The 12,697-nt window shown below is 39.6% G+C and overlaps 1 protein-coding gene across 1 annotated transcript; it reads left to right on the top strand.

The window, feature by feature from the left end:
* The first annotated feature begins 765 nt into the window (after nucleotides 1-765).
* LOC148045164 (uncharacterized) lies at nucleotides 766-3,217 on the top strand. The gene is made up of 6 exons (XM_087719037.1): nucleotides 766-884; nucleotides 1,058-1,122; nucleotides 1,374-1,520; nucleotides 1,660-1,800; nucleotides 2,244-2,381; nucleotides 2,728-3,217. The coding sequence occupies exons 1-6, from the start codon at nucleotides 846-848 to the stop codon at nucleotides 3,215-3,217; spliced, it is 1,020 nt and encodes a 339-aa protein (XP_087575163.1). The 5' UTR covers nucleotides 766-845.
* Nucleotides 3,218-12,697: the final 9,480 nt, after the last annotated feature.

Below are 12,697 nucleotides of genomic sequence, written 5' to 3'. Positions count from 1 at the left end.
GCAGGGACTCATCCAGCCAGTCCCTGAGAATCATTAAAAACTTTGGGTCTTTGTTCATTGCAGGAGGAACGATCGAGACTTCCTCTTCTGTCATCTACCACCAAAGAACGGAGACGTGCTGAGGTATATAATGTATACTTGCAGCTCACCTTAGAATATATTTATGAGAAAAATAAAAACAAATGATTTCTTCACAATTGGTAATTGTGAATAATGCATGTGCAGCATATTTTATAGAGTATATATGTTCGCTTTATATTTCTACCATATGGATGAAATCCATACACACACACACACACCTATTCAATACAAACTAGTTTATTTGAAACTTCTATTCAAGAATGGCAATTATCAGAGTTCATGCTCATTCTTGGTTGGCTTCTTCTTTGCCACATTAGCTAGTTTCTTTGGCCGCATACAACACCAATGGCAGTGAAATAAAATGTAGATGATTCAGATTTTGTTTGAACCACCGTGTTTTGCGTTTCCTAAAGAAATGAACTAACACTAAATCGTTCTTTTTCTATCCCGGTGTGAATAACCTTTATTGCCTGTATTGAACATCTACAGCAATAAATCGGGAGTTGCACATTTGTGCTCATCTTGACATGCATGATTTTAACATGCACAAATATGCTTGTCTACGCCCCAGACTTTTTTTTCCTAAAGAGGATGTTTCAACGAATATCTTCTTTACACTGACATGAGAGAATTTATGGAAAACAAATTCATGTAATTCTTCTCATGACCATGAAATGAAGGAAATTATCAAGCAAGCGTTTAGAATTCATTTTGTTTTTCATTCTTCACGGAACTGCCAGGTTTCCCGGAGTCCAGAAAAGCACATGGACCAGAACATCAGTTTAAAGATGCGTTCCCATCGGGTAAGCAACCTAGCATGTGAGGAATCTGTTGAGAGTTCAGTACCGAGAGACAATTCATGTCATAAGAAGAGGTGAAGAAGCCCAGTTGGGGTGATGGGGTTGGGGGTAGGGGGTAGTGAGTGGGCTGATATGGAAATATATTCCTGACTTGTGATGTATTTTGGCTTCTCTAGATTGTTCAGACAAAAACAGAAAAATTGGAGGGAGATCTGAAGAGAACAAGGGACCAGAGTTATATGTAAGTCTTTGCATAGTTCATCACATCTTTTTATAACCCTATTCAGTTCACACTTTCAATACAACATTCATCATTTGTCCATTGGCAATAGGACTGGCCATTTTATGAAACAAGTGGTGGAAAATTATATTCGAGTAAAGCTTGGGAAAAAAGGGTGGAATGTGTTGTAATTGTATCAAAAGGTTTATAATTCAAGTACAACCCCCCCCCCCCCCCGGGCCTAATTTCTCTCTGGTCTTCATAATTTGCAGAAAGACAATGGAAATCTCAAAACTTCTGGCAGAAAAAGAGGAGCTCAAAGTCCAAATTCAGGAGCTTATAAAAGAAAACCACCAACTGGCCAAAGAAAAAGAGGAGCTCTGCGAAGAGTATAAAGAATATAAAGAAAAGATGAGCAGGTTAAAAAATTTAGATAGCCACCATGACTTTCTCTTCCTTTCTCAGCTATTTCAATTAGTTTTAATTTTAAACACGTTTTATAATTCAAATAAAAAAACCTAAGGGAGCTAATTACACTTTGCTCTTGATATTTTACAGAAAAATTAGTTCAGAGGAACTTGGGCAGCTGGAGAAACTGAGGCAAGAGAACGAGAGACTCCGCTGCAAGGCTCAGAAAGAAGCTGCGGAGAAAGCAGAGCTCCTACATGAGAATAATGATCTCAAGGAAGAACTTTATAGGTGAGAAATATTTAGATAGCGATTTGACTTTTTCTTTCAAATTCAGATTTATTAGATCCCTTAGGCCAGATATACTAGATAAAAGAAATATTATATTAGCCTTAGAATCTGGCTATCCCGTCAGGCCTGGGGCTAAAGATTGTAACCCGCCCGAATGGTATGAATGTTGCGTTTTAATCATGTACTGTCTTATGTGTGAAAGTCTGTTTTCCCCCTCTTCCTTTGCATTGTGAGCCGCCCTGAGTCCCCCCAGGGAAAAGGGCGACATACAAATAAACAATAAACAAATAAACAAAATATTCCATTCATGTATGTATGTATATATGTATGTATATATAACTGAGTAAGGGAAGAGCAATAGTTATAATGGAATGCAATAATAATTAGTAATTCAAGTAACAAACTAAGAGGGCTAATATCTATCTGGTCCTCATAATTTACAGAAAGATAGCAGTGATGTCAAAACTGACCGTAGAAAGTGAAGAGCTCCGAAACAAAACAGAGATTCTGACGTTCAAAAATATTCAACTTACCGATGAGAAAGAGGAGATCTTCAGAGCGTACGAAGAAATACTGTGCAGGTGAGAAATTTTTAGATAGCCACCACAAAATACTTCTTCCAGAATTTCATATTAGGGTCTCCTTATCTTAGAAAGCTTGGAAAAACCTGACATTCTCCTTACTTTAGAAAGAAATTAACAAACTATGTCTCTTATTCTTTTACATATACAAATCTAGGAGTTAGTCTCATGGAATGGGAAGATACGTATAGAAGAGACTTTTCAATCTCCATCCCCCGGTGCCCAACAATATTTATATACTTTCAGAGTGAGAGTTTCCTGACATCAAAGCAGTTCCCGTTATTTTAACTAAGAATACTTTGTTGTTGACCCAGATTCACAGCTAACATTCTGATTTTTTTTTCAGAAAGGAACTACTGAGGATAGGCCGCTGCACCTTATTGACAGACAGAAAACAGATGGAAGACAAGACAGAAGCTCAAGAGAAAATGAAGCCTCAGATGGCGGAATATCAATTGAACCCCAAATGGCTTAAAGCTTCGGTAGACAAAATTAAAAAATCTAAGGAACCCGGGTCAAATATTCTGAGGTGGCTGCAGAAATCTCTCAAACTCCTAAAAGAGGATTCCTCTGAACGGTCAAAACACACCCTGCCAGAATGGCTTAAAGCATCTGCCACCAACCTCCCGGAGGAATGTGCTAAAGCAGCCAGGGAGGATGTGAATGATTGGCTAGAAGCATCAATAAATCATCTCCAGGAAAAAGGGCCAGAAACGTGCGAGTTAGATGTGGAGGGATGGCTAAAAGCGTCTATTATAGGCATTCAACATCTACAAAAGTTCAAGTCAGAGTCTCGTGGAAGCCGGAAAAAAAGGGATCGCTTGCTGAATCAATAGAAAACCTGAAGAAGGGGACTTCCTGTGGTGATGTCACCGTGCTTAGAGTGGAGGGAAAGAAGCTCTCCTAACTTCTAACTCTAACTTGTTTGTTTGGGCTCTTTTTTGAGCACTGTTGATCCTGAAGGGGTCAACAGATTAAAGGGAATACTCTGTAGATGCTGGGGTGATAAGGCAAATCCCCCCACGGATAGGAGAAACCCCCTAAACGGACAAGGAGATATCCTACAAAAGTTCAAGTCAGAGTCTCGTGGAAGCTAGAAAAAAAGGGATGGCTTGAAGAATCAATAGAAAACCTGAAGAAGTAATGTCCTGAAGGATCTGAAGAATATGTTAAAATGACTTCGAGGATCCTTAGAAAGCCTGTCCCTTTCTAGAGAACCTAGACCAGTTCCTGAAAAATGTCTTCCACAATCCTTGAAAAACCTGGAAGAGGAAGGTCCTGAAGTATCTAAACAAGATGCCAACAAATCGCTTGAAATAGCTATAAAGAATCTTGAGGAAGAAGGACCTAAAACGCCACTCCTAGATACTCAGGAATGCCTTGAAGCCTCTATTAAAAGCATTCGGGATCTACAGAAGTCCAGATGAGAAGGTTTGAAAAATCAATAGAGAACCTCGAGAAGCAATGTTCTGAAGGAACCGTGGAAAATATATTTCAATGGCTTCAAGGATCCTTAGAAAGTTTTGCATTTTCTGAAGAACCTATACCACTTCTTGAAAAATGGCTTCAGCAATTCCTGAAAAACTTGGAAAAGGTCCTGCAACATACAAACAAGATGCCAAAAATAGCTTGAAGTATCTGTAAACAGCTTCAAAGAGGAAGGACCGTGAAGCATCCCATGTGGTCCTCAGGAATGGCTTGAAGCATCTATTAAGGGCATCCAGGATCTCAAATAATCTAAGAAATCAAAAACAAGCAAGGGAAAGACAAAGGAGAGAGTGATTTGGGTAGAACTTCCTTGCTCGGAAAGAAACTGAAGGCTGGATGGATGGCTTCAAACATCTTTAGCAAGTTCCAGACAGCCTGGTTCTACTGCATCCAAAACAGATATGCAAGCATAGCTACAAACATCTCTGCAAAAACTCAATCAAGAATCCCCAGAAGAAACTAAAAACTATCTGGAGGAATTGCTCTAGGAATCCAGAGAAAATGTCCTGAAGAATCCAAGCAATAGGTGAATGATTAGCTTGAGATAGCCTTAAATGACTTCCATGAGGGAGGGCCTGAAACTCCCCATCCATTCCATCTTGGTATATACTTGTCTCCCATTTCTGCTGCTACTAGTGTTACTGCGATCAAGATGACTAAATGAACAAACTGGGAATGTATCAGCAAGTATTTATTCTTTTGGTTTTCCAGAACTTCTTGGGCCTTTTTGGAGTGAGTGACATACTGTTTTACTAATGGACTACGGTATTCCAACATGAGCTTCATAACCAATGAACCCTTGTCATCAACAATTTTTATTATTGTGGACTTCCATTTGTGTGTTCCTCATATCCCGGCTGATTCTACTCTGATAGGAGGTCTTTAGGGTCACCCTGGAGAGGTGGCGAAGAAGCGAGGGATTACTTGATTCCGGGAGATAGGCAGCTCTCCTGCTTGATCCCAGGAGCCCTCCCAACCAGTGGAGAAGAGAGACAGCCATTATGACTGGAATCAAGCTGGAGCAACCGAGCTGAAGTGGTGTGTGAAGAGAGGATTGGAACTGGGTGAGATGATTTTCAACTTCTTTATTAGAGACCCACCTAAATAAAAGAAGTTTTAAAAGTCTCAAAAGTGCAGAAAGAGGCAAGTCAATACACGGAGAAAAATTATAGACCCAAAAGAGAAATCACATTTTAAAGGAAGAATATGAAGTTTTACAATATAGAAAGACTGAACTGGAATTTTGTTGCTTTTAAAAGTGACTTTGATTTGCTTGCAATATTGTTTGATTGTTGGAAGAAATTGTAAAAAGAATGTTTTTTTTTCTTTTTGTTGAACATTGATAATCAGCTGTTAGAGCTGTCCCTCATCTTGGCACCAATAATTACAGTTGAGACACCATCTACTGGCCAAAGAAGATACTATATTATTATATGGTTGGAAAGAACCTTGAAAAAAAATGAATTGATATGAAAAAAAGAAAAGAAAAGTCAAGAGTGATAAGAAGAGAAAGAAAGTGAAAGGAAAACAACTTCTGGAAGGCTGTCTTTTTGTTTCCCCTTTTTTAATCTACTTGTTTTTTGGTGGCAAAAGTCCAGTCAGAGTCTTGAGAAAGCCTAAGGAAGAGATGGTTTGAAAAATCAATAGAGAACATCACGAAGCAATGTTCTGAAGGAACCGTGGAAAATATATTACGATGGCTTCAAGGATCCTTAGATCCATTTTCTGAAGAACCTATACCACTTCTTGAAAAATGGCTTCAGGAATCCTTGAAAAACTTGGAAAAGGTCCCGAAACATACAAACAAGATGCCAAAAATGGCTCGAAATATCTGTAAACAGCTTCAAAGAGGAAGGACCGTGAAGCATCCCATTTAGGTCCTCAGGAATGGCTTGAAGCATCTATTAAGGGCATCCAGGATCTCAAATAATCTAAGGAATCAAAAACAAGAATGGGGAAGACGAAGGAGAGAGTGATTTGGGTAGAACTTCCTTGCTCTGAAAGAAACTGAAGGATGGATGGATGGCTTCAAACATCTTTAGCAAGTTCCAGACAGCCTGGTTCTACTGCATCCAAAACAGATATGCCAGTATAGCTACAATCATCTCTGCAAAAACTCAGTCAAGAATCCCCAGAAGAAACCAAAAACAATTGTGGAAGAATTGCTCTAGGAATCCAGAGAAAATGCCCTGAAGAATCCAAGCAAAAGGTGAATGAGTAGCTTGAGAAAGCCTTAAATGACTTCCATGGGGGAGGGCCTGAAACTCCCCATCCATTTCATCTTGGTGAGAAAATGCCCTGAAGAAATCGTGCAATATGAGAAGCAGTAGCATGAGATCTGGGATCAAGTTGACAAAATGAACAAACTGGAAACCTCTCAGCAAGTATTTATTGTTTTGGTTTTTAAGAACTTAATGGGCCTTTTTGGAGTGAGTGACATATTGTTTTCTTAATGGACTATGGTGTTACCACATGAGCTTCATAATTAACAAACCTTTGTCATCAACAGTTGTGATTGTCTAGATGCTGCCTTAAGTTAGGTGGGAGGATAAAAGAAAGAGAGAGGAGGGGAAAAGGAAAAGGAAATAAGGAGAGATTGATATGGAGGAAGGAAAGGAAATAAGGGCCAAAGAACAAGCACAATTTATGCCAAAATGCCAAGAATGGATAGACAATGGTAGAGCACAGAGAAACAAAGCTTTGGAAGTGAAAAGGAATCAACCAAAATCAGGAGGGTCCCTTGACTGCAGCATTGCCGGCATAACAATTCATCTTATGGGGAAGAGAAGAGGTGCATTATCAGGAAACCTCTCGAGACTTCCATGCCCGTCAGACAGTTACAGACCATGGTCTCGTCCACAGTCTGGGCTATACACTCAGGGCCTTTGAGTATCATCATTACTACAGGGGAGTAACTTATGGGGTTCCCAGCAGCTGGATGGAGATCATTGGACCTGAAAGTGTGGCAGCATGAATGGATTTCCAGAAAAATTGCAGACTACGGGAATCCTTTCAGCAGTTCCCAAAATGCTGCACAGCCGTTTGCACTACTCAGGTGATCCTGAGGATCAGGCAAACATCCAAGTGGTCTCAACAACTCTCTAAAAGAATGCAAATGACCAGCTGTCTGCAAGGAATATCAATCCTCTCCTTCCCACCACCCAATCAGAGCTGAAGAAGCTTCTTGAATGAAGAGGGAAACATCTAAGACTTGATTGGTTCTTCTATTTAATTTGCCTTCTGCAGGTACTTAATAAAGCCTGAAATCTCCTCATTAACTGGTGTGTTCATAGTGTTTGGATACTCAAGGAACCATTTTTTCGGCCCCTGGGCCGTTGCCTGATACTTGGCGAAAAACACACACAGACAGACACATAAACATATCTGATTTATCATATGAAATGTATTTTCTTTCAATAACAAAGTAAATTTACAATCAAACGAGGATCTCTGGTAAAACAGTCTCTCACCAGAAATCAACTGGATCCATAAGGTATCTGGGGTGGACCACCAGAATGTGTCTGGCCTTGCGTGGGCATCCCAAAGCAGGCTGCAGCACTACCAAACCATCAACTCACACTATGGCATATGCCAAGGTTAGGAAGCGTTGCCTGTTTTTCTGCCCAGTGACCTCCCTGTCTGAGGAAAGATGCTGGAGAGGAGCACAAGCCCCTTGCCACTTGGTCTGTGAGGGAAGAACCCAGGCTCTGCTCTCCCCACGTGAAATGGAGTGCATCATCTCCATGCCAAGAGCAGCCTTCCTCCCAAGACGTTTTTCTAGAAACCAGAGTTCTGGGCTGGCTTGCTGATTCCACAGCAAAGACAGCTAGTATTTGGGCCCCAGGAAAGAAAGTATTCCGTTCCTTTCATTCTAGGTTAAGCTGAAAGAAAAGAGCTCACAAAAGGCCACATAATACTGTACTACACCCACTCCTGCCAAATGATCTCACCTAATGGTTTCATCTACTGTTGGGATTAAAAAGAAGCAGCAACAAACTCTGGACACTCAGACTATGCTATTCATATGCTTGCCCAGTGCTTGGAGGCTTTGAATTTCACCATAGGGAGGAACGGGGTCTACCCACCTCAACGCTGGCTCTCAGTGGGGTACACGCTCCTCAAGAGGCAGCCGCTAGGCAGTTTGAGTTTTCTCTGGACTCATAACTATTGTTCCAGGAGTGGCTGGTAACTGCCTTTGCACAGAGCTATCTCCTGCAGCCATTCTTGGACTGAGAGGAATGCTCACAGTCTGTCACAAATTGGTCCTTTCACAGTTGGAGTCATGCAACGGGCTGTACAGCTAGTCATGTTGTGGAAACTTTCTGGTTTTTTCTTAGGCACAATACAAAGTCCTGGGCATCACTTTTCAAGCCACAAATACAGAGATCCAGGATACGTGCCCCTCTCTGAGGGTACATTCCCATCCGACCATGTCAGATAGGGTGGGTCCCTCTTGGCCCCCTCGCTTAGATGTTGTCACCCAGTGAAACCTAGTTAGCGCATCTTTCCCATAGCTGCCCTGCCCTGTGAAAGAGGATTATGAGATCCAGCAACCTATCTCCATCCCCTTACTGGGTGGTAAGGAGACTGCAAACAGCTGGTTCTTTCCCCAATACATGGGGTAGGTTGAGACTACAGTCCAGAAGGTGTGGTGGTAGAGGGTGGGAAATAGTTTCGCAGGTACCATACAGTGTACAGTTTGTAGTTACTATCGTTTTGTTGGTTTTTATATTTTATTGTTATGCACGGACCCATCAGGCATATTGTGTATAAGATGTGTGTCCACATCAATCTCTTAAAGTGAATGAGTTCAGATTCTGGGTTCTTTTGGTCTCTGGTATGGTTCCCTGGGTTTGTTTGCTTGGATCTGCAGGGGAAGAATTTCTGTGGTTTTAAAGACTGATTCTAAAACGGCAAAAAACTCTGACCGATTAGCATTGTGTATGTTATAGTTGAGGCCTTTCTGGCATATTGTGCTTCCCAGTAGAGAATGGTCAACTGGATGTGTTGACTATTCATTTGGGCTCATTTGCCTCTTTGTTTGTGGAGTTTAGCTTGAGTAGTTTGATTTGGAAGTTTGTTTTCCTTTTTTCGGCTTAGAGATGGAGTCATGACAGTGTCAACATTTTTGGGTTTGTTCCAGTTGCTCCTTGAGGTTGTTTACGGTGCATCACCATAAAACACAAATCAACTAAGTAGCTTAAGAAGACAAAACCAGAGGCCATCTACAACATGTGGAATAAGGGCTGCTATGTAGGACAGAGAGACAGACTGCATCCATAAACACCAACTGGCAGTCAGAAGACACATACACACAAAACCCCCTTAATCTTACAACACATACACAGACTCAACTATAGTTTCAATTGGAAAACTGTGACCATCCTAGACCAAGCCAAATCCTAAGAGAGAGATTAACACAGTGGGAAGGGACTTTGTAGGTCCTCTAGTTCAACTCCTCCCCCCCCCCCACACACACAAGCAGGAGACTCTACTCAGATGACAGTTGAGTCCCTTCTTGAAAGCTTCCAGTGATGAAGCTTCCACAACTTCTTAAGGCAAGCTATTCCATTGGTTGATTGCTCTCACTGTCAGAAAATGTCTCCTTATTTCCAGGTTGAATCTCTCCTTGTTCAGTTTCCATCCATTATTTGTTGTCTGGCCTTCAGGTGCTTTGGAAAACAGCTTGACCCCCTTGTCTCTGTGGCAGCCCCTCAAATATTGGAACACTGCTATCATGTCTCCCCTGGTCCTTCTCTTCACTAGACATTGAGCCATCCAGCAATGGACACATAGAGATAAATCACATTTACACATCATTCAAAAGAGACAATAAAAAGGCTAAGAAGGAAACAAAAAGACTAGAATGAATCCTCTCCAGTAGTCTACACCCTTTTAAGCAGGGATTAACACCAAACAACCAAACCAAAAAGAATATCCTAACCAAGGAGAAAATCATACCCCCAACACTGACATGGCAAATTACAAGTAGTCCTCAATTTATGGCCATAATTCAGACTAGAATTTCTACTGTTAAGGAAGGCAGTTGTTAGGTGATTCAAACCCAATTTTATGACTTTTTTTGCCATGATTCCTAAGTGACAATGGTAGACCAAAGACAAAAAGGGATGACCAAGATTGTATATGACATACACCTAACCTAGAGAGCAGCTCACTGAATCAAAGAGATCCTTGGGAACTAGGAATTATGCCAGTGAGAGCTGGATGATTCAGGAAGATAACCATCAAAGTTAAAGAGTCCTCAATGATAGCCTATCAAGAAATCTCAAGCCAATGGAATATGTTCGAGAACTGAGAATAGCATATTTGGCAAGGGAAAAAAAGAAAGAAAGAAAAACAAGAACTATTAGAGGAAGAACTTTAAAAATTGGAAGCGGATCTGCAAAAAGATCTATAAAAAACCAACATAAAGGGAAAGAGAGATTTGAGAAAACATAAACTTAATTTGAAGTTTTGAAGAAGAAATGGTTCAGAAAATTAAAATAGCTAAACAACTTTTTTTTTGACAACGCAAACAAGTGTGGTTAGCCCACAAACTAAAAAAAGAAAAAGAAAAGAGAATAATGCATTAATTACAAGATGAAACAGGAAACATACAACACTGGAGGGAAGAAAAAAATATATAATACAAAATTTATTTTAATATTATACAGCCATGAAAACATACCCACAAAATAACATTGAACAATACTTAAATAACATGAATTTAAAAAAAAAATTGGGAAGACCAAAAGAGAAATGTTAAATGGAAAAATTACAATGATGGAATTATCACAGGCAGTGAAGATCCCAAAAAATAACAAGACATCGAGCCCAGATGGAATACCTGTTGAATTCTATAAGAACTTACAGGAACTAATAGAAACAGTAATCCTGGATTTGTATAATGAAGCACTTACAGAGACTAAATTACCAAAAACATGAACGGAAGCATACATAGCACTTATACCCAAAGAAGATTCGGACCATCAAGAAATAAAAAAATTACAGATCCATTTTATTATTGAATACAGACTAAAAAATATTTACATCTGTAATTGTGGAATGATTTTAAAAAAATACTAAATGAAACTATTATGCAGATCAAAATGGATTTCTACCGAAATGACAATTGAAAAATAATATGACAAGAATTATAAACACACTAGAATATTATGAAGCAGAGCCCAGGAAAAAAGTTGCACTGATTTTTTGGGACGTCCAAATGACCTTTGACAACTTGAATTGGCAATTCATTACTACACAATTAAAAAACAGGCAATTTGGAAGGAAATTTATGAAGATGGTAGAATCAATATATTCAATTCAAATGGCAAAAGTACTAATAATGCAGATGTTAGAGAGAAATATAATATTTTGAAAGGCTTAAGACAAGGATGCCCCCTATCACCCTTATTATTTATTTTAACGTTGGAAGGGCAACTAATGGAAATTAAACAGGGACAAGAAACTTAGTTTTCATTTTAGAAGAACCATTAGAAATGGGGTCCAAATTAATAGGAAAATATAGAGGAATTCGGCAAAGTGGCAGGACTTAAAATCAGCAAAAGCAAAACAAAGATCATACCCAAAAAATCTTACTAAAAAACAAGGAAGAGAATCGGAAGAAATAATGGGCATGCAGATAGCAAAAAAAAAAAAAGTGAAATATTTAGGAATTTGGTTAACAGGAAAATGTCCAACAATCAAAGAAGACAACTATAATTAGACTATGCAATGAATAAAAAAAGATTTGGAAAATTGGAAAAAAAACAGCAACTTTCACTTACAGGAAGATTAGCTGCAGTTAAAATAAATAATAAAATAAAATAATGTTTCAATGGTGTTCTAGCCCAAGCTCCAGTATCACATCATAGTGGACAGCCATTGGTTGATTTGTGCACTAGAGGGGATTGGAGGGTGTGTATGGTACAGAAGAACCTCTGGTCATGCCCATAATTCGTTCCATAATTTTGGTTGCAACCTGATTAGGTCATGACCCAAACCTAACCAAAATTAAAGCAAAATTAATGCAACGGCCACATGAGGACCTTGTTGCTTGGTGCTTACAAACAAATGGCCTGGAAGGGGAAATTGGCAGTGGGCATGGTTGATCACATGGTTCATCATGGCCATTAATTATCTAATATTCTCTCCCTTCACTTTAGAATGTTCTCCTAATGTCCAGCTGAAAACCTTCCATTTTTTGATTCTGTCTTCTGAAGCACCAGAGATAAAATTGACTGTCTCTCAGGTTCTTCTGGAGACAGTATTTCCCTTAAAATTTATGAAACTAATCAGTAGTCTCTCAACATGTCCTCATGAAAGAGTTAAAAGCCCTACCCACAGAGAAGATGGGAAGACAGAACAACCCTCCCTCAGCCACCTTGCTCATAGCTGTTCCAATAATTGAGAGAGTCACATAGGTCTGTTCCACCCTTGACATGGATCAGTTGCCACTTGAGAACATTAACCAGTGTTGTGTTCCGGGCACAGATGTGTCCAAAGGATTTCCCCACAGGCAAAATAGGATGGTAAAGTTAGATGATAATTCACCAGAGGGACGAAACAAAGCAGACACATGGTGGACATTGAGAAATCCTCAATGGTTTTTGGAATCGTTTGTTGAAATGGTGTGACTTCAAGATAGCCATTGTTGCAGAAAAGAATCCACCCACTGAGATGCTCTCATGACCTGCAATGGTTCTACTCCATCACACTCTAGAGTCAAAGAACTTTTGGTATAATGAACATAGTAGAAGCATTCCTAAAGTCCAACTTGATAAACAACCAAGAGGTTTTCAGGTGTTCTAGTTGTTCTGAAATTA

The sequence above is a fragment of the Thamnophis sirtalis genome, unplaced genomic scaffold, assembly GCF_051295495.1.
Source record: "Thamnophis sirtalis isolate CommonGarterSnake01/CBP01778 unplaced genomic scaffold, rThaSir2_p1.2 scaffold_6, whole genome shotgun sequence".
In the NCBI taxonomy this organism is placed as follows: domain Eukaryota; kingdom Metazoa; phylum Chordata; class Lepidosauria; order Squamata; family Natricidae; genus Thamnophis; species Thamnophis sirtalis.
The sequence above is the reverse complement of the archived record's forward strand: the minus strand, read 5'-3'. Positions and strand labels throughout refer to the sequence as shown.